Source organism: Epinephelus fuscoguttatus, linkage group LG3 (assembly GCF_011397635.1).
Source record: "Epinephelus fuscoguttatus linkage group LG3, E.fuscoguttatus.final_Chr_v1".
In the NCBI taxonomy this organism is placed as follows: domain Eukaryota; kingdom Metazoa; phylum Chordata; class Actinopteri; order Perciformes; family Serranidae; genus Epinephelus; species Epinephelus fuscoguttatus.
The window spans coordinates 15,891,374-15,918,780 of record NC_064754.1 but is presented as its reverse complement, the minus strand read 5'-3'; the positions used below and the strand labels follow the sequence as shown (position 1 = coordinate 15,918,780).

General features: G+C 41.6%; 1 protein-coding gene across 1 annotated transcript in view; it reads right to left on the bottom strand.

Moving 5' to 3' along the window:
• sorcs3 (sortilin related VPS10 domain containing receptor 3) overlaps positions 1-27,407 on the bottom strand; it is a 314,383-nt gene that overhangs the window by 97,210 nt on the left and 189,766 nt on the right. The window contains exons 5-7 of the mRNA XM_049571881.1: positions 4,728-4,801; positions 3,511-3,575; positions 2,807-2,925 (exon numbers count right to left, since the gene is read on the bottom strand). Coding sequence (XP_049427838.1) covers positions 2,807-2,925; positions 3,511-3,575; positions 4,728-4,801 — 258 coding nt within the window. The remainder of the gene's footprint in view (positions 1-2,806; positions 2,926-3,510; positions 3,576-4,727; positions 4,802-27,407) is intronic.

Genomic DNA, 27,407 nt, shown 5'->3' with positions numbered 1-27,407 from the left:
TTTTCTGTCGCACAAATCATGATTAATATGACACACCGGGCAGTGGATAGGATGAATATTAAAACTAGACTAGTTTCACAGAAAAAATAACAAAGCATAAATGTTCAGTTGAGGTTAAAGTAAAATGATTTTTTTTTTACATATTTACTTTCTGCCAAGCCCAATCTGTCATATGAGCGATACTGTGCATGAAACCTTTGAAAACATATCTCTGTGATTGTGTGGCAGGAGAAGTAAAAATAGTAGTAAAGAATCAAAAAGATGGTCTAATGATGGATCTGCTTTAGGAATATTTTGAATATAAATGTCAAATGACTGTGATGTCAAAGGGTTTTGTGCATACTCTAAAACAGAAAGATGCAGCCTTGAGAACTTTTAGCTTCATTGTTTTTGTCTTCTGGTCAAGACACAGCCTGTCCAGCAAGTCGTCGAAATCCGGTGCTTGGGCAGTGACTTGTGGCATCAGATGCCGATGAAAAAGCCATCTTTTAAGGTCTTGGGGACACGGTGTCCCAGGATTTCAACAACCAATGCACACGTGGTACCTTGCATATCATATTTGGACGTGGAAAGTCCATGATTAAACATCAATATGTGACAAGGTCGTAGTGACGATGTGTTGCCGACACACTAAAATCTACCTGACAAACACAAAACACCACAGTCAAGAGAAACGTGTAGCTGGCGAGCACTGACAAACATCAGCAGACTGATATGTGCCACAGACACATATCAGGGCCAAATGACCAAGTCATTGTTTTCCAAATCACAACTCAGTCTCAAAGTCTTTGTTCTTAAGTCCCAAGTCAAGACAGGCAAGTCCAGAATACAGTTCCAAGACCTAAATTTTGAGTTTAGAGTCACAAACAAGTCATAATATGCTCTTCGCAGAGTGTAATGCCATTTTAATAACAGAGTAATAATGTTAGCTAAGAGTTAGCTAGCTGACTATGTTACTATTAGCCTGGGCTTATTGTTCTTTGTGCAGCTTCACATGTCGAATGTAGTTGGAAGTTGTTGTGTATCCGTCTTTAATTTTTGACTCCAATGTTTTGCATACTGCAAGTCATTTTTTGTTGACCAAAATTAACTTTCGTATCATTTTTTTCCAACTGGTGCTCAAAACCATAAAGTTAGTTCTTTATGGTTCTCTCCTGCAAGTGAATGCTATTAGATTGGTTCAAACAAAGTGGATCAGGGGACTGAAGTGTTAATTTGCTGGAAATGAATAGCTTTAATCTTAGTTAATCAGGGAAATGAAGGAAAATTAATTTTAAAATATCATACTTTTTAATCTTTGGGTTTAGGGGGAAGGTGTCAAGTATGTTCAAATCAAAAGCCTTAAAGAGATAGTGCACCTAAAAATGAAAATTCAGCCATTATCTACTCACCCCTATGCCAATGGAGGCTCAGGTGAAGTTTTAAAGTCCTCACAACACTTGCGGGGATCCAAGGGGAGAGGGGGTAGCAACACAACTCCACCTAATGGAGGCTGACGGCACCCCAGATTCAAACGTCCAAAAACACAGGACACTTGGATCACTATGGACGAGTAGTATGGAGATACTTTGTGGTTTCAATTATGTGTTTTTGGACATTTGAATCTGGGGTGCCGTAAGCCTCCATTAGGTGGAGTTATGTTGCTACCCCCTCTCCCCTTGGATCTCTGCAAGTGTTGTGAGGACTCTAAAACTTCACCTGAGCCTCCCTCGACACATGGGTGAGTAGATAATGGCTGAATTTTCATTTTGGGGGGCACTATCTCTTTAAGTCCAAGTGCAGTCCCGAATCATTGGTGTTAAAGTTCAAGTCAAGTTGAAAGTTTTTGATTTTGTTGAGTCTAAAGTAGGGCTGTCAAAATTGCTAAAAAATGACGTTCGAATATTCCTTGTAAAAATAACTCATAGGTTCGAACCATTTGAATTTTTTTTTCGCTTTATGTCCACAAGAGGGCAAACTAATACAAGGAAACATACTTGTATATGTATTAATACAAGGAAACATAACTACTTGTAGGTATTTTTATTTCAACATAAACGTCTTTGAAAACATTTACATACCTACACATTAAAACACATAAAACAATTATCTATAACATTATGTTATAAACGACTGTGGACCTCTCACTTGCCCCCCCCCAAGCCAGGTGACGGAGACAACAGCTGGAAGCAGAACCGCTTGTCGACCAGCGTGGAGAAATGCGTGTCTGATACCAACGCCCACTCGCAAAGAGGACAGCTGCGGTGGTGTTTTTTTTCCTTCTCCACAATGGAATATCAATTTTCACATTCGAAGGTCCATTTTTTTTTTCAAATTCCAATTTAAATTCAAATTTAGAATATTCATTGACAGCCCTAGTCTAAAGTCATCATTTGACTCGAATCCACACCTCTGCTGTTGAGCAAGCAGAGCAAATCAAGATGTAAGTTAAGTGAATACTGGAATGAATTACTGGACTGGCAGTTTTCAGGTGGCCAGAAACCTGTCCAATAGGATGCTCATGTCATTCCATATCTGATGAACGATGAAGTAGACCACTGGTTGTAAAAACATCAGCCAAAAAGCTAGTCATAGCTTGTGCTTATGTGACTTTGTATTTTCTTTTGACCCCATTGTGATCATAAGCAGCTTAGAAAATCCTGAGATGTAACACAATATAGAATACACACCCACCTTTCATGAAACAATAGCTAAGCTTCTTATAGTGGCTCCTCAATATGTAAGACACATTTAACTCAGGGTTGATAATGTCCCCATAGCATCATAGATCATGTACCAGGTAATAACTGACTGTTTAGAGCCCTACCTGTATGAATATGTAGTCATCTTGAACCACCAGTGAGCTGATGTCGATGTACCCAGGGAATGGGTAGTTCCTGTTCACCTCTGTGCACATCTGAGCTCTGCATGTGACATACTGTACATCTGTCATATGAAGGCACACAGAAATTATGAGACGTCTGTGACTGCAAGCAATATTTTATCTGCAACACGTGATATATTGAAAGAATCTTTGAATCCTTGCATTCTTTTCAACTATATAGATAATTAATATAGCGCTCCGATGATATTTCTGTGTGTTGAACTGTGTAGGGTTGTACTCCACCTGTCTACGCAGTGTGACATTTTCCCTGACTACTTTACCTCCCTTTGTAGCACCTGATTTATTCTTATCGTGCATAGATACCACAAACAAGCATCTCGGGCTGTCAATCGCACAGTGGTTATATGAGAAAAAAAGGATGCAACATCACAGGTGGGCATAAACAGTTTCACCTATGTCGCCTATGGAAGACCTACTGCCATTCAGAGTTATGGAGCTGACATTCAGCGAGTGAAAGGGAAGAGAAGAAAGGCCATATTAATCAGATATCATGCACTGGGTTTATTGGTGGGGCGAGCCGGTGCCGTTTCCCAGGGGATGCCTTCTTTTCCCCTGAGGAATTCATTCCTATAGAGACCTGTTCATTATTCCTGTTTGATGTGTATGTGTGTGTAGGAGACACTCACTTCCATCTGGTGTGTGAGCCTCCATGTGGACCAGATCTGGCTCCTTGTCGAGGCCGGAGACAGACCTTGGAGAGAATGAAAGACCATCGCAGAACGGCAATGAAAAGAAAAGGATGTAAAGCAAAAAGAAAGGGAGGAAAAAAATACCAGAAAGTCATCAGCGTAGAGAAAGGATGGAAGAGGAAGAGAGCAAATGTACATTTTCTAAATACTGAAGCAACAGCAACTTGACACTAGTTCCCTTCCAGCGAAATGCGACAACACAAAGAAAGATACTCATCGCTGACTGGGTGGTGGAGGGTCACCACACTCTCTGACTGTGAGGATCTCTGGGTAAAATCTTGCTCATTTTACTGCTTGTGGATTAGACCAGATGGAAACAGAGTTCCCATTGTGGTGATATTTCATATCCCTTGGAGGCTGATGAAGCCATTGTCTAAATGCAGCCAACTGGAGGCCTGCCTAGCCATTGCTAGAGGCCCATCCAGTGTTTAGATGTCCTTGAAGGGGCTTTGGTGGTGAAGGGCAAAGTCAGCGATGGATCCTGCACATTATTTAGGATTATATCACGGAAGTAGCTCCAGATTTATGCAAGTTAGTGTGGGCAGAGCCAACGGCAATCCCGGGCACACCCCAGTGACCTCAGAGAGGAGCAATGAGCTGGAATAGATCAGGACCTACATTTGTGATGAGTGTGCACTTTCAGACGTAGTAGGTACACTGCAGGGGGGGTGAGCAGCAGACGTGACTGGATGAGAAGTGACAGGGACGTCCCGGATCCATTATTAGTCATAACTCCTCATACTGTATGTTAGCTTCTGTATCTGCATGTTTGCGTCTGTAGAAAAGCCACCTCTCTCCTCTGTCTATTACTGATGTAGAAAAACAAAAACAATATTTAAATATTTATGTGCAATATGCCTGATATGAGCGGAACGTGTGTGAGAAATGAAGTGGAATGCGACATGCCCTCGGCCACTGAATGCAAAGTGTGTTCTGAAGGAGGAGATTAATCTTTGCCTGATTGTATCAAGGGGTAGATAATGTGCAGAGTTTCAGCAGCATCACCAGTCAGTCACACACCTTGTTCTAAGCCATCAATATCACTTGCTCAGTCGCGCAGAACATGAGCAACAGTTTCTGCATTCCTGAGTAAACAAAACTTTGCAGAAGAGGAGTGGAGCAGACTAATAGATGTGAGATGCGGGATGACTCACCAGTAGAATCTGTTCGGCGTGACGTGTTCGTGGATGAGCTGCCATTTTCTTCCAAAGTCCACCGAGCTGTACAGCTGTGGGGAAAAAAAGTGGGTCCTGTTAGCAAGATGAATGCATGTTTCCGCGCTGGTCTAGCTTCTAATTAGACTGGCTGATTTAAAAGTCGTAACAGTGACGAGCAGGCTTGAGACATGGCTGGATAATTCCAGGGTGGAGGTTAGTTTGGAGCTATAAAGCATTATCTGGAGATAGGCTGACATAGCGCTGAGCTGCTATCATCATTACCAACTGGCCATTTAAGCTAACATATTGTCACAGATATAGGCATCTCTAATCCCCTGTCCCCTTACGATTTACAACTATGGGTTTAGACAAAGCACGTAATGGGAATAATACATTAAAACTGAAATAGATATGACATTAATGCGGCCCCTTTTAGCCTGATCAGCAAATAATTTGGTTTGATTCAGTAGGTTTTAGTCTGCTGTTGTGTTGAAAACAAATGTTGAATATAAAACAGTCAAGGTCCTGCAGAATGAGCGCACATGAATGCAAGGAATGATGTATGGCTCGGCTGACGCCAAGGTGTACAGTGTGAAGCCGGTGGCCCACTTTCAATGTATTAATTACATTTTCTGGTGCTCGGGCAAACAATTAATAACCCGGGTGCATTTCCCAACACTGTATTGATTGATGTGGTAGACACAGCTCCCCTTATATCTTGCTGTGTCTGTGCATTGTTGTTTCCTCGCAGCACTTTGAGTCGGTGGCCCCAGTTGAGCTCTATGCTAATGTTCCTACTTGTTGCCTTTTATCGCAGCAAATCTGACACTAACTCAGACAAAAGGATCCACATTAGTCACACTGCTGCAAATTTATTTGTCAGCTTCGCAAGGGGGAAAATCCATCTATGTCAGCAGGTGTGTTTTCCATTTAAAAATTACAGTTTACCGGTTGTCTCAAAACATGTACGGCACTCTGGCTGTACAGATTGTGGCAATAATCTGGTTCTAATTTGAAAATTGCCGTGATTATTTGGATTTCACATATGGATGTCAAGCTCTATTATGTGTTTATTTCATCAAATTATCATCGCTTGAAGGCCATGTTTTCCATTGGCGCATTATGAGGCAATGGGCACCTGGGCAGAGATATAAAAAAGGCCCCACCAGCTCTCCTACAAGGGGGCAGGACACAAAGACTTTGTGGTGGTTTTGTCTCTTTTATTACTGTTCTTTGCAGCTTTTTGTACTCATTATGCATCTTTTTGTGGTTTTGTCTCTCTTTCTGGTAATTTCCATAGTCTTATATGGTCATTTTGAGTCTCCTCCTGATTTGTATCATTTAATTTGAGTGACACTTTGCCGGTGAAGGCCAGGGGGGTCACCTGGGCCTTTGGCCAGGTGGCTCGTTCAGTAATTTATCCCTGCATGTGTCTGTTTTAAGTGCTTGCCACCGATGACAGTAATGGCAGGAGACCCAAGCATCTATCTTATCGCCCTTTCCACTGTCAGTTATGGCCACGCCAAGTTAAGCCATGCCGTGCTGATTTGTGTTTCCATTATCCATAAACATGCACTGTGCCATGCCAAGCTGTGCCAGAGATGGACCATCTCTGGAGTAGGTCCAAAAGCCAGGCCGCCGACCCTCAAGCGGGTAGCGGTCACATCTCACCGACTGCAGCCAGCTCCCAATGACCTCAAACGAGACGTGTTGCAAGATGCTGCTCACCTCTGTCTGCAGGAGACCAGAGAGAAAAGTGTTTTTAAAAGTTTCTGTGTGTTCAGTTCTCAGTACTTTTGTATCCTCCAACTGAATCTCTGTGGTTTGGAGTTTAGTTTCTCTCCTGCGTCCTGTTTTTACTTTAGGTATCCGCTTTATTTTACTGTTTCATGTCTGCGACCTGCCGTATCAGAAATTGTGTGAAGTTGCTGCTCGAAAACTTAACATTTCCTTATTTTGCTGCTTCACAATAAAAGTTTCTACATAATAAAATAACGGGGGACTTTTATTGTGAAGAATCTGTAGGAAATTAACTGTGTTTATCACTGACTTCACTGAACTTTGTTGGCGGCTTTTCTTCAATAAAGACAAGTCTAATAATACGGCAGGGAGGAGAGTGAAAGCACAAACAGCCACAGTGAAATGTCTGATGAAGAGCTGCAGACAACAGACTCTTACTGCACCTCTGCAAACAGCTCACCTCCAACAGATAAATGTCTTTAACCTGCCCTGCTGTGTGATGGAAGAACACATGCAGCAAAAATAACTGGGCGGACCAGCCCACTGCTTTCAAATGTCATCACTCAAGACAAGCCTTCATCAGTCAAAGACACGCCTTGAAGTGGGTTGCCCTGTTGTAATGCAAATGCAAATCCCTGCCAAGCCAAACCAAGCCAGGCCTTGACTGTAGAAAAGGGGTTTCAATGTCTTGTGTGCAGTTCAGGTATAGATCTAGTATTAGCTGGGAGCAAACATTTGTCTAAACCTTTATGAAGTTGAACAGACTCTACTATGCAGAACCCATGGGCATCTATTCTACAGAAAATTTGATTTCTGATCCTTCCAACCTCAGTAATGAAAGGTCCCCCACAGGAGCCTTTGGGTCGGTGTAACAGGGCAGCAGGCAGGGTCCCTCATCACTTTGGACAGTGACATATGACGCCAGCGGGCAGGCTCAGCCTCTCCTCTCTCCATTCATCAACTCAATGACATCTTAAATTTTAAAGCTTCTGAGCTGTCACAAAGTAAGCTTCATAGTTTCCCACTCACTTCGATAAATCAAAAGCGCGGCCAACCGGCTGCCATGCCACCGATGGAGTCGATGACAGCTGAGCGAGCCGGCGAAAGACGGGAGCTCAAATGGTGATTGAGGAATTGCAGAGAGCACGTTAGCTAAATTCATCTATTCATGCTGATGGTGGGTTTAGAAAACATTTGGGTTGCTCTGACTTGTGTGTCAGGTTGCACGTAATGTTGGACCTTTAGCTGAAGGCTCCTTGAAATGCAGAATGGTGACTTTGTAGTAGTTTGTAAAGTCCAAGCCAGGTTTGTGTAAGGTCAAAACCAAGGCCAGTGTTTGTTTTTCTCAATGGAAAATATGAAAAATATTCACTGATACTGATTGAATATTAACTATTCACCTTTTAACCAAAACAAAAACAAATAAAAACTGCATTTAAAGAAAAGCTAAAAGGTGACAGAAGGAAGAAAGGCCAAATGAACCAATTACTTGATTAAATGTAGTCTTAGACATGCAAAATATTTTTTCCTCAGCAGCTGATTTAGCTTGGGCCCCCGGTGGTTAGAGGTTAACTTGTTTAATCCAATTTTTTTTTTTCCTGACAAAACCCTTTGAAGGGGCGGCACGGTGGTGTGGTGGTTAGCACTCTCGCCTCACAGCAAGAGGGTTGCCGGTTCGATCCCGGGCGTGGGAGCCCTTCTGTGCGGAGTTTGCATGTTCTCCCCGTGTCAGCGTGGGTTCTCTCCGGGCACTCCGGCTTCCTCCCACAGTCCAAAGACATGCAGATTGGGGACTAGGTTAATTGGTAACTCTAAATTGTCCGTAGGTGTGAATGTGAGCATGAATGGTTGTCTGTCTCTATGTGTCAGCCCTGCGATAGTCTGGCGACCTGTCCAGGGTGTACCCTGCCTCTCGCCCGATGTTAGCTGGGATAGGCTCCAGCCCCCCCGCGACCCTCAAGAGGATGAAGCGGTTAGAAGATGAATGAATGAATGAAAACCCTTTGAAATAATCAATCTTTTTAAATTTTCACAGAAAGGTAGGTGAAAATGAGAAAACCTGTGTCAGTTGTCACAGGTGGGATAATGTGTACCTACCATTTACTGACCAAATTAACATAATCTCCTATGCAGTCATCCAAATTCTTATATATCCCACCTCAGTTATTAAAACATTTAAAACTCTGTCACTGGCAGTCCCCAGCATTGCCACTAGAACGCTCTATCACATTCTAGAGTGACTACTTTACATATAAAAAACCCTTATACATTCATATGTCACTGCTTCGTCAATGGCCTTTCACATTCACATATGACATGCTGGGTATCCTCCTGCATCTGCTATTGACATTCCAGGATGTGCTACCAATACTAGGACAATAAGGGAACACTCGGCTCCTGGGTGAAAGTCCAGGGTTTGTTGGACCTACCTACCCTAGACAGACTTTCCTGCTCCTTATATTGCATCCTTACCAGTAGTGTTTCAACCTGACCGCGTCCAGCAGCATATCATACTGCCCCAATAGGGCATATCATAGCAACCCCAAAGGTTACGTCCAGCCTGGTAACATACTGTTGCGAAAGGTGGCTTTTGGCGTCAGGTGTCTTTGGAATGAGAACGGGCTGAAGGGGGAGGTCATAATCACTAATAAAGGTGTTCCTGTCATGATCTGTTTGCATATGTTCAGCATAGGGCTGGGCGATATGGCCTAAAAAAAAAATCTCCGATTTTTTTCACAACAAATCCGATTCACGATTTAAATCGATTTTTTCCCCTCCTAGTTAAAAAAAAAAAAAAAAAAAAATTGCAGCCATATCTCTTGCAATATACATGGCGACTGCATGTGTGATCGCTTTCCACCTGACCCCTTTCTTATCATACGGCAGTGTTTCCCCTACCATTACATTGGATCACAACAGAAGTCATTTAAGGTTACCTTTCCTTACTGTATCTTACCTTACCTTTGTATGTGTGTAGTTGATGTAGGGGGTATGAGACGTTAGTGCACCGGGTGTGGTGTGTGACGTCAGACGGATGCGCCCCAGGAAGAAACTGAGGCATGTGCTCTGTTGTTTACATCCAGAAGCCACAGTGAAGAAGCCTACGCAGTTCTGCATGCTGTTTTTGAGTTATTTCCCTCTATGTAAAAGTCAGACACTGATGAGAGAGGTTGTGCATCATCCCTGCAGTGCTGAAAATAAAGTGCTGTTCTTTAACGCAGACAAAGTCCCGTTGTTTATGTGTTGTTGCCACAACGAGCTAACACAAGCTAAAAGAGCTAATGGTCTTCGGAGGTCCCTTTACTACGGTTCGGAGGTCTGCCAGCTAGGCGTTGGTAACACTTATTTATCTTATTTACACAACGGTATGTCATTTCTGTCCCTACACGATGCGTGTCTAAAATCCCCCTCTGCTCTCGGTGTCGTGCACAGCGGAGTTCGGCTCTGATGCGCACACACACAGAAACAGGTGAGCACACAGACACAGACACAGGTGAGCATACAAAAGCGCTGAAGAACTCGTTCCCTTTCTTGAGAACGAGTTCTTCCCCGCTCGCTGCCATGTTGTTTGTGTATCAACCGCGAGGGGGGAGGGGTGAGCCCACTCTGAACTACGGGAGCCCAGCGTGGAGCAGCGGTGGCGGATTTTAAATAGAAACTCGATTTTCATTAAAACAAATTGGCCTAAACTACAAATTCGAATTAATCGATAAAATCGATTTATCGCCCAGCCCTAGTTCAGCATGTGAAATCAACAGTCTGGCTGGCAAATGGCCTGTCGCCTCCTCAAAGTCTATATCTGACCCACCGCTATCACCATCACTGAAGACTGCATCTTTTTGATTTTGAGGGACAACTGAAAGGTTGTATGCATTGTCTGGGCCATCTGGACCTAGATACCTCATATCCAAAACTTCACTGAAACTGAGCCTAGAAAAAGGATTTCTGTCCTATCTTTATGTTAATATGCCTTACTGAACTTTTGCTTGGGAGGGGCGTTGGTGGCTTGGTGGTCAGACCAGGCATCCCATGTACAGAGGCTCCGCCCTTGCCGCAGTGACCCAGGTTTGATTCCGGCTTTGTGAAATTTGGTAACATTTTCAGAGCCTTATAACTGAAAACTTTTGTGGTCACTATTGTTATCAGTCGAATTAAATGGGTCAAGATGCCCACCGCACCACAACGTTCTTGTTTTGAGAACTTTGTTGCATCTTACTCACCCTTACTTCCTGTCATATCTCTGCTAGCGCTGTCTGAAAAAAGCCTAAATACCTTCATAAAATATGTATACATATAAAAAAGAAGTTGATGTAGCTGCTTGACTTGTTGCACGACTAGACTAGAATTGTGCTGTGCGACTGTTTTACTTTGTCGCCACTAAACATCTTCATTGACCCGCGTGTGCCTGAAATCAGCTGTTCTTATCATACTTGCAGTGTATGAGGGAGTGTGCTTCCCACAAAGAGCACACTAATAGTGAATCGCTTGTTATTATCATATCATAAGGTCAAAAAAATATTGTGCTGCTGCTTTTTGTAAAGCGCTGATACAGATTGTTGTTTTTATGCATTAGCAAACGTAAATCATGGGATATTGTTCAAATTAGGAGAGCGAGCACGGAGGCAGCTCAAAGAGATCTGCCTGTAGTTACTGATTATACCTTCTATTCTGTGCCGTGAAAGCACCACGAGATGTGTTATTTAACAGAGCTGTGTGAAAAATGAAAGCAACAGGGGTGGGAAATGAATGGTAAGAAATAACTGTGCATGCACCGCACGGCGTGTGCGACCCTCATCTGTGCAGCTGACTTTATCTGCTTTTAACAAGACATATCATTTATCTAGACGCAGAGTAGTCTGTACGCCAGGACAAACTGACACGATGTTTGTTTTACAGAGAGAAAAATAACTTCACCTATTGCATTTGCCAAATTTACAAGAAGGCACAAATAAAGAGGATAGTCATACGACAGTGTTTCTTAAAGTTTATAAAGATTACCCAAACTCAGTGACTCACAAAACTGCATATTTTTTTAAGGGAGTCTGGGGACTTTCTCCCTGAGCAACAAATATTGAGTATATTACCGTTACTGTTTAAATGGTGAAATCAGTTGAAACAGCTTCTTATCTTGGCAGGTAAGAGAGCCCGAACACATCATTAGCATTACAGTGTTCCTGTTTAGTTGGCACTTAATGGGCCATCGGTGAGTCATCCTAACAGGTCCCATACCTCCCCAAAATCTAGATTCTCGGATGAGTGTAAGGGCCTTTATAACACTAAATATTTAATGTTTTGTTATCTGCCACTTACTGTAGAGCCCAAACACAGCAGTACATTTCCTTTTTTTGTCTTGACATACCTATGTTGCCAGTTGCTACACTGCAAAGTACAGATATGTAAAATTTGTACATTTCATACGTATCTTATCAACATTTGTAGTATGTAAGCTGACTTTGTCAGTGGGAGGTGGAGGGGATGGTGGATGGTGTGTCACCTAGGTGAGAGACTCCTGTTTGAGACCAACAAACAACAAAACCTGTTGTTTTTTAGCAGGTCATTCCTGTGCTCCCTGCAGCTTTTCAGTGAACAAAACAGGGGTGTTTGTAGCGACCTGTTGCTGTGATTTCAGCAGGGATAGTGCCACCAAAAGTGGATATTCATTCATTTTTTCGTAACCGTTTATACTGTTAGAGGTAGAAGGGGAGCCTATCCCAGCTGACACTGGGTAAGAGGCAGGGTACACCTTGAACAGGTCACCAGACTATCACAGGGCTGACACATAGAGACAGACAACCATTCACACTCACATCCACGCCAATTCAGAGTTACCAGTTAACCTGCATGTCTTTGGACTGTGGGAGGAAGCTGGAGAACCCTGGAGAAAACCCATGCTGACACTGTAATGTCAGTTCACACTAAACTAAACCAGTAAGGTACACTGGTTATAAACTAACAAGCAGGCTGGCCAGCAAGGTCTCAGCACACTCACTGCTTGATCTAAATGCATACAGAGGGTGGAAATAGAGGCATTGTTGCAAACAGGTGTTGGGTGGAATTCTGTTACTCTGCTCAATAGTGTTTCCCCTTCTTCCAGAAATTCTCATGGTGATGTGTCATAAAAACATTTAAGACCCATCCAATCTGAATTTAAGACAATTTAATACTTTTTAATATATATATATTTTTTTGATCAGTAAATATGTATTTAACACATTGTTAGACTTTTTAAGGGCCTGTGACCACCATGACAACATGTTCTCACTTCCAACTAGCACATATTGTCACAATTTCGTCTCTTGGTCAGTGGACTTTCCCGTCTACATATGACGTGTTAGGAATCCTGGGTGCATCTGTTGTTGACACTCTGGAAGGCTGTGTCAATTTATGCCTGTTACATGCATTGTGTCTTTTCAAAATACACTTCCTTTTTCACAGGAAATGTACAGTTTCTGCTTGTTAGGTCCTCACAGTCTATTTATAAATTGACTTACATTGGTCGAACACCTCATATTTACATTCATTTCCTTGTGCAAGAGGGGCATGTGGTTAGATTCAGAAAAAACACAGACACAGAAATCACTGACCAAGTGGCAGTATTTGAGGACTTCTGAATGAGAACAGGTTGAAGATCATCTTTTCCTAACAATAATCAAGTGTTTTGTGTCTAAACCTAAATCACATAGGAAAGAAGCAAGCGCTCTCAAAAATAAATCCACTCAACAGGTGCACGGCCAAAAGCAGCAGAAAAAACCTAACCACACGTTAACCACAGCAGTGTCTTACTATATAATGACGAAAACTCTGCCTGTGTCTCTGTTCCACGTTTTTCTGCTCACTGACTTGGTCAATCCATGTGAAATTTGGCACAGTGGTAGAGGGTCATGGGAGGATGCGAATGAAGCAATATTACATCAATTGGCCAAAGGGGGGCGCTATAGCAACTGCTTGAAATTGCAAACTTTGAATGGGCATATCTCATGCCCCGTATGTCGTAGAGACATGAAACTTTGCACAGAGATGTCTCTCCTCATGAGGAACAAATTTGCCTCAAGAACCCATAACTTCCGGTTATACAGATTTTCCACCATTTTGAATTTTTTGAAAAACACTTAAAATCGATCTCTTCCTAGGAAGTTAGACCGATCTGCATGAAACTCGGTGAACAAAATCTAGGGACCAATGTCTATAAATATAAGTTCCCTCTTGGCAAAAGTTGGAAAACTTACTAAAACTGAGCTTCTATAAGGCAATGAATATTGCGGAGGGCATGGCTCATCACATAAAGGTGTATAACATCTCAAGGGTTTCACCCATCACCACGCAACTCTGTAGGCATATGACCACACATAATCTGAGGGGACCCCTCCATTATTGACCCCATCAAACCAAATGGGGGCGCTAGAGAGCTAATTTCTTATCTAGGCCTATCCGCCATATCGATTTTTATTAAACTTGGTAGATATGTATGGACTAGTTAAGATTGAAGAAAGAAGCATGAAATTTTACATATCCGCTTTATAATAATGTTCAAATGTAACATGTCCATGGTTTGCAGAAATTTACAATGCCAACATTTATTATGTGTGTCTGTCCAGGTTGGCTCTCTGCTCAAATGGCCAACATTTGCTTGAAAAAGGATATGATGTACACATGTCCACCTCTCTTCAAGATGTAGGTGTATCAGTTGGCTATTGAGCTACCTCAATGACCAACCCAAGTAGAAGGAGACATAAACGTCAAATGAACTACAAAAATGAGACTAAAATGTCAGTCTTTGTTGACTACAACCAACATAATGACCAAAATGTGACCAAAACTAATACACATTTGTGTCAAAAGACTAAAACTACATCTAAGTCAGATGACCCAGAGAAAACTCCAAGATGAATATTTCTGGTTGTATTTGACATACTTTATGTGAATAATATTTCTTAGACAGCTGGTAGAATAAATGAATGATAATACACTGCCAAAGCTCAAGTATAAAAACAAAAACATCCAAGGGTCTAAAAGGCCATTCCACAGCGTGAGTAAGCTTCCTTTATCTCAGGAATAATTCATGTTAATGGAGATACATGGAAGCACACTCAAACACGGTATGTCAAAGCCAAAAAAGAATGTCTCACTCTGTGGTTTAGATCACAGTTAAGGTCTTCAAGGGCTATGTCTCACAAGAAACTCAGTCAAGGTAGCACTGGTTTTATCACATTTAGCCATCAAACAATTTAAAATACGCTGCAGGCTCACAGGCATAATAAGCAGCTTTTGTTTCACTACTCCGGGGTGAGGAGTTGCGCAGGGATATTGGATTTCAGATTATAAAGGGAATAAATCTTTCTGGTTTATGTATTGGTCCACATTTGTTTTTTTCTTTTAGCCTTTGCATGAAACGCATCTACACAGGGGAAGTTAGACTTAAATGAGAAATGAATGGATTCAAACTCTGGTTTCACACAAGAGAGTTTACACATCAGGTACTGAGACATGAATTTCATGAAGCCTTTTTTTTTTCCAGAGCTTTTTCTCTCATTTTATAGGTGTGTGGGAAATGCTTGGGGAAATTATTGCATTTGCTGTTGCTATCCGACTACTTGAAGCCTAGTGTTAGTGCACTTTTGCTTAAGATGACATATAAATCAGAATAAAAGAAAAATGACAGCTCTACAACGGCTGTGTCTTCCATTTTTCTAACAGCACATGATAAAATGTGGTGGACCTCAGCAACCAATTAGTGACAGGAGGCCTATGCGGGATTGTTCTGTGACCCCATAAACGCCTGTTCCCCACAGGATTTTCAACCATTACCAGATGCACCATGCTACTCCCACCTGCTGATCTGATCACTCCTGCCCACAACAATGTTCTCTATTGACAGTCAGTCTGTTCCATTCTGCAATGAAAATAAGATGTTATGGATTTTGCTGGAGGCAGTGGGGAGTAAAAGTGGATAAAAATGTTAGGGATCGTGTCAATAGTTTTTGTTGTTTCCCATGGCAACAGATACAAGCAGACACTGAAATATCATTCCTCAAACTGGCAGTGATATTGATATTAGGCCTACTGTTCAAGCATCATATTCAGGATTTAATCCATATCATAAAACAGAAAACACATTTTCTTGCTCACCTCTGCCGTGAAGTTTATTTGTCCAGGTTATAAGATACCTGTCTGATATTTCTGCTTCCACCACAGTACAGTGGAGATGAATGGGATTTCATTAGTGTGCACACAGCATTGAAAAATTACATTTAAAACAATTCAACAGCAACGTCTCACGAGACGAGACGAGCAGGATATCTCAAAATCTTTTGTGCTCACTAACTGCTGTTTCCCTGAGTGGACAACAACAGACCCAATCAGAGCTTTGTTGATAGGTTTAAAAATGGGGATGTCAAATGTTAAATCCACAAAAATACCGGCTACCGGCAACTTTTAAGGTTGTACAATTAGTTTAATGAGTTGATGACGTGAATCCATCAGCTCACCTTAAATTTCAATGTGACAACTTTGACCATTACTTTAGCTTTTAGTGTCTCTCTTGGAAGACTAAAGCTGTGTCTCAAATCACGTACTTCTGTACTTACACTTACTATTTTGAGTGCATAAGTGCGTTCACACTGAGAAGTATGGAAAAATGCAGTGCACTATGAGTACCCGGATGGTGCACTCAAAACAGTCAAGAAGTTGAATGTGGAACTATGGACACTTCTCCTCCTCAATGGTCGCCATCTTGGCTACGTAGCGGAAGGGGAGGAACCACTTTTCAAACTGGAAATAGCGGCCGAGGACTGTGCGACTGTGAACGTTGTTGCATTGTACAAATACATGTGTTTTTTGCACTAAGCACCACTATACTGTTGTCAGGTATAATCCAGCAGTATGTTTGTTGGGTTAATTTAGCAGTCTGTGATGATTTGGTACTGCGAATGATAACGCCAATGCTAATGCTAGTTTCCTAACTAGCTAATTTGTGGTCGTCATTTCTGGTGAGTGCACAACGGCTGTGTTTGGTTTGAGACAACACTACCCTGTCGAAATTTACGCACTACATAGTGCACACAATATATACTACATAGAAGTATACTAACAGAAGTATGTGATATGAAACACACCTTAAGACTTTTAGTAATGAGTGGATCTTCAAGCGTTTATATTAATTTCGACTGAATTATGTGAATTGCATAAACCCTAATCCTCACTTGGAAAAAAAAAGCGTTGTTGTGGAGCGTTGTTCCTGTGGACCCTGGCCGGCTGCACTTGCCTGAGAGGGACTTCATGCACAACTGTTCTGTGGACAATAAAAAGGTGCAGGCGTTCCTTTTATGTCACAGGTGTTGAGAAAATACTCTAGTGCTGGATGGAGCAGTGACAACAACCCCGTCCACATTTAAGGGCACTCTTTGCAATGGAAACGCTAAAAGCAACTAGGGTCTAGGTACCACGTCAGAAGTTATTTTTGGCTCCAAAGCTACCATACTGAAAGTGTTTGGTGGAAATGTGGCTTATAGGTTCATCTTGCTACTCTTCAATTTATTGTACTGCGCACCACCTGGGTTGGGTGGGAGCTAACTGGCTGCACCGATAATTCAGCAATTACCGCTAGTAACACTGTCCAGACCCAGCAGTGTTGCTATGGAAACATTGTGGCTACCCTATGATCTGCCTCCAGGTCTAGTTGGTGAGTAAGTGGCTCAGTTTTGATTTGCAAACCCACTGTAGCATTTTCACTCACTGTTAGCTTTGTTAGCACCATGTTAGCATGGCTAGCGGTGCAAATATAGTTAACAAAGGTAAAGGGGTTTTGCAGCTCAAAATTAAGCCACTTTCTCACCAGGGCTGCAGTTTCCACAACTGTAATTGCAGATGAGCAGCATCACTAACTAGCTCCCACCTGACCTGCATGGTGTGCAGTGCAGAGTGGCCAAAGATAACGTTAGATAATCAGTGGAGACAAGAGGGTGGGCAGAGGGCACTAAGTGCCTGCATGTTAGCGTGGCTAGCTGTCTGTCCGTCAGCAAAGCCAACAGAAAATAAAGTAAATGTCACAATGCAACACAAAACATTAAATTGTCATCACCTTCAAATGGATAGCACTTTGAAAAGCTACCTGAGTCAAAGGAGCTCTGGACTAGAAGAAAAGAACCTCTTATATTTCACGTCATTTTGCATTTTTTCTCAAAAAAAAACAAAAAAAACAAAAAAAAAAAACAACAACTTGTCAGTTACCAGCTAATTGGTGTCAGGCTATTGAAAGCAAAATTAACCAATAGTGACATAACTGATAGTGACAGAGAAATTGCCACAAAAGCAGCACTATAAGCTTTCATGAGACTGATGAATAGAAACTCTTAAATTGGTCACGAATATCTGAGAAACAGAAGTTAACAGCTCTTATAAAGCACAGCTGATGTGTCGCTACTAATTTGTTAATTGGCCAAATAGAGTGATTACCTCCAAAATAACCTCTAACATTTGTTTCCCAAGATTCCAATAATGGCACAGCCCTCTGGCCTCAATCAGAGTTTGCAGAATGAGTCAAAGGGACATTTAGATTAGCCATGTGATTGGAAAATGTAACACAGGCAGGAAAAAGGAGGTGAATACACTGACGAGAGCTTCCTCTCACTGAGAGACTCTTTCTGCAATCTCTCTTTGCCTCAAAATATGGGTCTCATTTCATCATGGCTTTTGCCCTGATGTTGGGATAATGTGTGTAAATATTTTCCATGACACACTGTGGTGACAGAAAGCAAAGCATAGGTTTTCTGCCTTTTTCCATTTGCACAGCTCCGTCTGCAGCACTGCAGTGGCAACATGCTGCCACCCAGAAAAGCTCTGTGCAGTGACATCAAAGCACAAACAGGCTCCACCAACACATAAAAGTTCTCAGAAAAGAATCAGGACTTGGGAGTTATGGAAATGATAACTGCCGCATTATAGGGCCCTGTGTCCCACACAATTGCTATAAGTCACTTTTATAACTCCTAATTAAGTCTCCTATAAATTCTTGATGCATCTATGTACAGTGCTCTAAATCAAATGGCTTCTGTTGGCATCGCCGTGGCATATCCCATATGGGAGGGAAGGGGAGGACTGGTTTTATACCCCACAATTTATGGAGCCTGCAAAGTACACAGCAGCATGGATGATCCTATGGAGGGAGGTATGGGAAAAGGCTATGCTAATGAACCGTCTGGATTGTTCTGAATGAGGGACCATAGGGAATCTAGGGTACGCTTGTCACTGTATCTACAGAGGAAACAGCAAATGAATTAATTAGTTTGGCAATGGATTAATCTTTCATCATTTATTGAGCAAAAAGTCATTCTCTTTTTCCATGGGAGCATGTGCTACTTTTTTTATTTTTGGTTTTATTTCGTTGTTAACTGAAAATCTTTACGACTGTTGGTTAGATGGAACAAGACAGTGTTTTATAGACAAAACAATTTATTACTGAATCAGGAAAATCGATAATTAAAATGACTATTGGTTGCAGCCCTAATCAAAAGTTATATTAAAGTAATCACATGCAATAGCACCACAGCAAAGGTTGTCACCAGCACAGAAACCAGGGGTTTGTTTTCCAGAAGTGGTATTCAGATCCTTTACGTCAACTAAAACAATATGAATACGAGTTAATCGAAATAGAATTTACTTAAGGAGCAGTTAATATCACACTGTAAAAATATTCTGTTACAAGTGATTCCTGTATTGACAATATTATTTAAAGCCCCTACAAGGAACTTTCATTTTGAGTTGATTTTGACGACCCTGTGGACAAAAGCGGTAGTGTTTTGCCGGAATGAAGCCTACATTACCCGATGATTGCTGCTATTTTAACTCCCTGCGGACGTCGGGTTGAGGAGGAGGAATAGTGACTATTTATAAGAGTCACTATAAATGTAAGCAGCTAGGTAAGACGACATTTGCCATCTGAGTGCCGTAAATCACTTTGTCCTGGAAGCGACCTGGGGTGGACCCGGACACAGTTTCCTAAAGGTATGGATATACACTATATAGAAATAGCTTATCTTCACACCGATGGTCTCATTTGCTGTTGTAGGTCACGCACAGACATCAGCAGAAACGAGAGACTTTTGCATATCCAGTTAAAAGTTCCTTGTAGTGGCTTTAAGTAAAAGTATATAAATATAATCAGGAAAATGTCATTCAAAGTATTTAAACATACTTAATGCAGAAAAATGTCCCCTGTGACTGTTAACCTTGTTCAGTTCGGTACGCTTTTTTTTTCCTGTTTCCACTGTGAAAAGTTGTGGATGGTACCAAAGGAACCGTTCCCCACTGTCCCCATTTTTGGTCCCCCCTCTGTTGGGGTACTTAGCACACAGATCTGGTACTAATAGGTGGAGCTGTGAACACTGCAGTTTGTTGATTGGTCAGTAGAGGATGGTCACTCTGCTCAGGGCTGAGCTGTGGCTGGTTTTGGGGCTCATGTAACTACTGTTCATACTGTGGAGAGTTTTATTAGTAAACTATAACTATAAAATGAAAGGATGTTTTGCTGCCTCTCTCAGCAGCTGGAGTTGGAGAAAACAAAAATTTAATTCACTGGGCCGACTGCTGGCAAGTTTTAATGTTACTCAATGTATGAGCTGACGACGTGAATCCATCAGCACACCTTAAACACTGATAACTTTGACCATCACTTTAGTTTTTATATGACATACACTTTTAGTGATGAGTGGATCTTCAAGCATTTATATATAGTAATTTCTACAGGATGGGCGGCACGGTGGTGTGGTGGTTAGCACTCTCGCCTCACAGCAAGAGGGTTGCCGGTTCGATCCCAGGCGTGGGAGCCCTTCTGTGCGGAGTTTGCATGTTCTCCCCGTGTCGGCGTGGGTTCTCTCCGGGCACTCCGGCTTCCTCCCACAGTCCAAAGACATGCAGATTGGGGACTAGGTTAATTGGTAACTCTAAATTGTCCATAGGTGTGAATGTGAGCGTGAATGGTTGTCTGTCTCTATGTGTCAGCCCTGCGATAGTCTGGCGACCTGTCCAGGATGTACCCTGCCTCTCGCCCGATGTCAGCTGGGATAGGCTCCAGCCCCCCCGCGACCCTCAAGAGGATGAAGCGGTTAGAAGATGAATGAATGAATGAATGAATTTCTACAGGATTATGTGAACTGCATATATTCTCACCCTCAATCAGAGAAAAAAAAAAAAAGCGTTGGGGAGCGTTGTTTCTGTGGGCTCCAGCAACACTAAACCCCTGAGTTTGCCTGAGAGGGACTAAATGCACAAACCTGCTGTTGTTAAATATCCCATGGAGAGAGACTCTCACTGCAGCCTGCTGTATTTTGTTCTGAAAATATTGGCGTGCAACCTCTGTGGACGATAAACAAGGTGCAGATTGATAAAGGAGGAAATACAGTAAGTGACAACAACCCCGCCCACATGAAAGAGTCCTGTTTGCAGTGGAAACACTAGGGTCTAGGTACCATGTCTGAAGGGTTACTTTAGGCTCCAAAGGTACCATACTGAAAATGTCTGGTGGAAACGGGGCTTTATGCTGTCATATATGTTATTATTAGATTATTATTACTCATACATTAATGTAAAAACTGGATTTTACTGATGATTTTTTTGTAACTGTTTAATTATTGTATGTATGCATGTATACTGCCAGATATTAATACATACTTTCAACATATTGTACCACAGTAGCCAGAACTGTAACTATAATATTATTACTTTCAATAATGTTGTTGTAAGCTACTGTCATTACCTGCATCTCTCTCTCTCTCTCTCTCTCTCTCTCTCTGTCTCATTGTGTCATGCGGATTACTGTTTACTTATTATGCTGATCTGTTCTGTACGACATCTATTGCACGTCTGTCCGTCCTGGAAGAGGGATCCCTCCTCAGTTGCTCTTCCTGAGCTTTCTACCGTTTTTTTTCCCCGTTAAAGGGTTTTTTTTGGGGAGTTTTTCCTTATCCGCTGTGAGGGTCCTAAGGACAGAGGGATGTCGTATGCTGTAAAGCCCTGTGAGGCAAATTGTGATTTGTGATATTGGGCTGTATAAATAAAATTGATTGATTGATTGATTGAGTTGGAAGAGAGTTTAAGCCCTTTAATAGAATAATATAAATTCAAAGTCCACTTCTTTGCAAATAATTTCTTCCAGAGCTTTTAATCGCACCTTAATCAGCAATAGTTTAAATGTGATTAGTTTGTCAAAATCAAGGTACGGGTTAACTTCAAAGCATCATTTACACCTCCCCTTTCATAATTTTATTATGATAGACATAATGTATTCTACATAAAGAGCGACTATAATTTACTCTGATCGTACATTCAGAAGCCTTTGAAAGATGAAAGCTTTCATATGAAATGACAGCACATCAATGGGATTATTATGCCCATAACACAGTTACTGACCTCAGAGTGTCATGCCATTAAAGAGACACTGTATAATGATGTAACAAAGGTGCATAATGCAATTAGTTCCAATCATAAATGGTCCACATGACCTTTTATCACATTATAAATGCAAGAAGATATTTAGAGCCACATTTTTTTTTTTTTATCCCAGGAACACTCTGTGCCTACCTAGTGTTCGTTTTATCACAGTCCATCTGAGTCAAGAGCAAATCTCCAGAAAATCAGCGCCATGGATTCATTTCACCCCAAAATATACTCCACAAAGTAAAAAGTGTATCGCAACATGAACTCTGTGGTGTTGTTAACCAAGTGTTGTTGGTGCATGTTCGACAAATTAAAATATTATCCTGTATGATTATCAGCGTCAAACACTAATGTGTGCCCAGCCAAGTCTAACAAATGAATTCCCCCCAGCTTTGTGCTCACTTTCATACTGCACCACCTCTTCTGGGTTCCTTCACTGATTCCTTCATGCTATCTTGTTGCCTTATAGCTACATAATAAATGATAGCAGGCAGCACACCTGCCTGGCAGTCATGTGTGTTCTCTCAGATGAAGGTGAGACATGTACTTCAGTTCTTCAGAAAGACAAAGCCATATATACATATATATAGCCACATATATGTAAGTCAACATGTAGGACCTCACAATCTGTATGTAATATAAAGGAGGCTTCAAGCAATCATTTTTCTCCACTTAGCAATAATTATGCTGTTAATTTCTAAGCCCATATGCATGAAAGGGAGCTCTATTATCTTCATTGTGCTAGCAAGTGCATTGTCTGTATTGTCCTGATCATGTGTTTCAAATTAAAGTCCATTAAAAGTACCCTGGGAGGGTGGGCCCGCTGCAGCCTGATGGAGCGCGGCAGAGCTGTCGCAGCTCAGGACATGGGAGCTGAGCACTAAAGATACCTGCCATCTGGAGAGTCATTGAGTTGAGAAATGCACTGCAGCAGCTGAGCAGCCTTTTTGGCTCAAGCTCAACACCACCTTTCAGACAGGGGCAGGAGAGGGCTGTTCAAATAGGCACACCATGATGGATTGGAGGAAAATCGTCTGGTTTGTGAGAAGAATTAGGAACTGCCATTTTGAATCAGTGGCTAGCAAACCTTTTTTTGTGACCAATCTTTGTTTTAATTGCAACTCTAATTGTAGATCTGCTCTGTAAGCCATTGTTTCTGAAAACCAAGTCAAGGAGCTGCCACTTGGATTTTGATGCATGTTTATTGATACTACTACAGTACTGGTGCTTGAAGAGGACAAAAAGCATGAAGAAAGACTTGCAGCAATAATTTATAGCATTGTATTTCGCATCATATGTCAATTAAGTCACAAAATAAGTCATTATTTAAGAAAACTGTTTCCAGAAGTTTGGATTTCTGGTCATGGTTTTCCTGACTATGACCTAAAGTTGTTCCACTGAACATTAATGTACAGGGAAAGTCAGCTCAAATTACGTCATAGCACAACCATTATTTACTCATATCTGGATAATATGCCTCAGTTGGTTTGCTGAAATCATCAGTGGAGTCCTGTTTAGAATATCCTTTACTATAGTCATGTCAAATCTTAAGTAAGTTTATTTTTATGTTTTGTAATAAATAAAGAATCACCTGAAATTTCTTTATAACACATTCATATCTTCCTCATATTTGAACTCCCATAAAAACCCCCTCTTAAGAGGTTTCCCATTTTATTAAGCTCCAAGTGCTCTTTACCAGGCTCTGCTGTGGGGTGAGTGAATGGTTTATGCCATACAAGAGTAAAATGGTTTTGCACAATAAATAAATGATGGTTTTGAAAACAAGGCTTTCCTCACTAAAACTAAATAAAAGCTATGGTCAGTTCCTAAAATAAAACTAAAAGTAGCCTATTTATGCACTCCTAATATGAAGTAAAACTAAACTGAAATCAAAATCCAAGATGAAAGACTTGTAAAAAATAAAAATGCATGAAAATTTCAAAAGTACTGTTACAGTGTTGCTAACGTCATTTAGGGTGCTTTCAGACCTAGAGTTGTCTTGCTTTGGTCCGAATCAGGAACTCATTTTGTTACAAAGTGGCAAAATTGCCTAGAGTTGGTTCGTGTTCTCACGGCAGCATTTACAAGTGGACCAGATCAAATGTCTTGGGCGAGAAAGCTGCTCTTGATTGGTCAGAATTTTCATGCGGGAAAAATCCAGGAAGTAAATTAATGTCACAATGGAGGGACAACTACGCAGGTTGATTTTAGCGCTGCTCATCGTGGACTATATTGCTGTCACTGTCCATTTTAGTCAAACCATACAGTTTGAAAACGAGGCGCGGCTCCAACTAGAAAACAATGTTTTGATGCATTGGATGTGCTGAATGTGCATATTAAGGCAGTACAGGAGGAGGTGCACATTAATAATCCTCCAGGACTGTAACACGCTCATGTTTAACCCAAACAATGTGTCATGTGACTGCAGTTGGTTCGGATCGAGGTTGGAACACGTTTCCACCACAAACAAACCACACCAGAATTAATTTGTAAGCGGACCGAGACAGTCTCAGTCTGGTTGTTTTGCTGCGCATCTGAGCGCGATTGCTGTGTTCCCACCTGCCCGAACAAGCCACACTTAGGGAGCAAAAGGACTCGAGTTCGATTGAATCAAACCGAACAGGGCAGGTGTGAAACCACCCTTAGATGCTATCTGCTGTAGATGTTATTACTCAAAACTGTTGGTCCTTGCCTTATAAACCACAGCTACACTGTAGCTCTGTGCCCCTGCCAGCTCAGCTGTCAATCAAACAGGTCCACTCCCACTCAAAGGCTTGCAGGAGTATTACTCATGTTTACCTAAAGATATTTGTTTCTTCTTTTATTATTTAAAAATAGTAGTAATAAATACTCTTTATTAAAAAAAGAAACTTCTTGTGAATACTTTTGTGGACTCTGGGAAAAAAAGGAAATGAGACACTTCAAAGCCAGTGATGTATGCTATTGTTGCTGGATCTCAGCAGTGTCATACAGTAGACTGAGGTCTACAGCTGAAGTATAATGTACAGAATCAGAAGAAAGTGGCCCAGGCTGAAACCGTTCGACTATAATCACACTGTGACAAAAATAGCTTTTTCACCAGCGAGCAGGTTACTCTGAATGACGTTATAGCATCCATTTAGAGTCGGTATATGTCCATATCAGGGGGTTTAAATGAAGAATCATATTTAGCAGGCAAAAAGGTGTCAGTTGGGGATTACAATGACGGAGAAAGATCCTGAAAGCAAGGCACTCAGGGATGTAGGCTTACTGCTTCCTATTAAATAAGGTTTGAATTAAAAGAGCTTATCTAAAGAGGACTCTTCAATACCAGAATCTATAGCCACAGACAACAATATCACCCATATTAGGGATGTAACAAAATGGGAAAATGCAAATTCTTTTTATGGAGTCGATGCAAATGAAAAAGAATGAAAGAAAGAAGAGGAAAAAAATAAATCTTGAATAATGTCTTCCCCTTCTCTCCCTGAATACTTTATTGAGTCTGATGTCCCCATTGCATTTCTGAAAACGTTTAGCCAGGATACAATTCAGCTAGAAATAATTAACAGCATAAATTTGCATCATTAGAGTGGATTAAGTCAAACAATGTTTGCATGTTGAAGGACTGAAGGGACTCAGAGGCCTGTTCTTTCACATTTAGGTGGGCTGTCGGGTTCCCATGGGAGTGGAGAATATTGCTACATTAGCTGGGTATATAGTATGCAGACACATTATTTTAGTCGTGCTTGGGTCGTGAAGAGGAAAAGTGTTTGAGCTCATATGTTTGTGCATGCTACAGTGTAATGGTGATGGAAAAAAAATAGGAATTACAGGTAGCAGTGTAGTGTTTTAGTCGTCCCCTGAGCCTCTTCCAGTCACAACCTTAGCAGCTAAAGTAAGTTGCCCATTTTCCTTAACAGAGTATTTTTCCCATTTCCCAGGCTCACTCTGCTGACTGCTGACACCCGCTCCAAAATCTAAGACCCTGACAGACTTGGACAGCTTATCCAGATGTGCCGGCACCTGTTTCTGTATATCCCTGCAAAGCATTTACAGAAAAGAAAACAAAATCCAGTTCTGTTAACCCCTAAAATACATTTGTCCAAATATCTGTCCAGTTACTCGACAGCAGTTCTTTGACCACGATAAGCCTCTGGCTTTACTGTCCATCTACGGCAACAGCTTTCATGAGTTCACCTGGAACTCCCAAACTGCAAGTAAGTCTGTGTTTCTCTGCTGTTGTTTTTCACACAGAGCCTGACGTTTGCTAATGTTAGATCTTGTTCCAGCAGACATCTGCCAGATCAGCACATCAGCTAAAAGTACATTTTAACCAGCCTGGTTCCTGAGAGAAACAGACATACTTTAAAACCCTGAAAATAAAAATGGTTGTATTTTCATTACCTTAGAATGAGCTGTTTATATCTACATAGGGAGCGGGTCCTTGTCAACAGAGTCTGCCATGTTGCACCACCATGTTTCTACAGTAGCCCAGAATGGACAAACCAGACACTGGCTCTAGATAGGACAATTTATATTTTTGCATTTTGATGTCCCTCTCTCCAGCAATGCTTTCCAGCTCCTCCTGGGGGACCCCAAGGCGTTCCCAGGCCAGACAAGACATGTAATCCCTTCAGTGTGTTCTGGGTCTGCCCCGGGGCCTCCTACCAGTGGGATGTGCCCGGAACACCTCAAATGGGAGGCGCCCAGGAGGCACCCTGATCAGATAACTGAACCACCTCAACTGACGCCTTTTGACGCGAAGGAGCAGCGGCTCTACTCCGAGCTCCCTCCGGATGTCCAAGCTCCTTACTCTATCTCCAAGGATGGGCCCTACCCCACTAAGGAAACTCATTTTGGCCCTTGTATCCACAATCTCATTCTTTTGGTCACTACCCAGAGCTCATGACCATCGGTGAGGGTTGGGATGTAGAACAGAACAGAACAGTGAACACTAACAGAATTATAACCAAGGGTTCATGCTTGGCACATGGGAAGTTTAGCTGGTTGCAATCTGCAATCCTAAGCATTAGATGCCACCAAATCCTACACACTTCTCCTTTAACAAACTTGCTGTTCGGGAGTTTCAGGTGAACTAATGGAAGAGATTCATTAATACACCCTGACGCTATGTTCATATTAGCTGGTTTCCTGTCAGGAGGGGGTCGTAGTTAGTTTTATTTTGCCCCAACCAATCAGTAATGAGTGATGGATCTGTCCCAACAACATCATTTTCTGTTGATTTTCAGAGCAGCAGCAGTTTCTAGGAGCAGGACTTCACTTTTAGATTACACATTAATTAAAAATAAATGCTGCATTTAAAAATTGATATTTCATTGCAGCTGAGTTATACCAACCAGGAAAGCTGCTTCAGTCTAATCCATGCTTGCCACTTTTTTTTAATGAATGCATCCACCTTGTAGAAAGATGAAATGACTGTTTCTCCAATTGGTGGAAACAGCCATCAATGGGCACAACACCAGAAAATCTATATGACTTGTGGAACGAATTTAAGATGTGGATGGC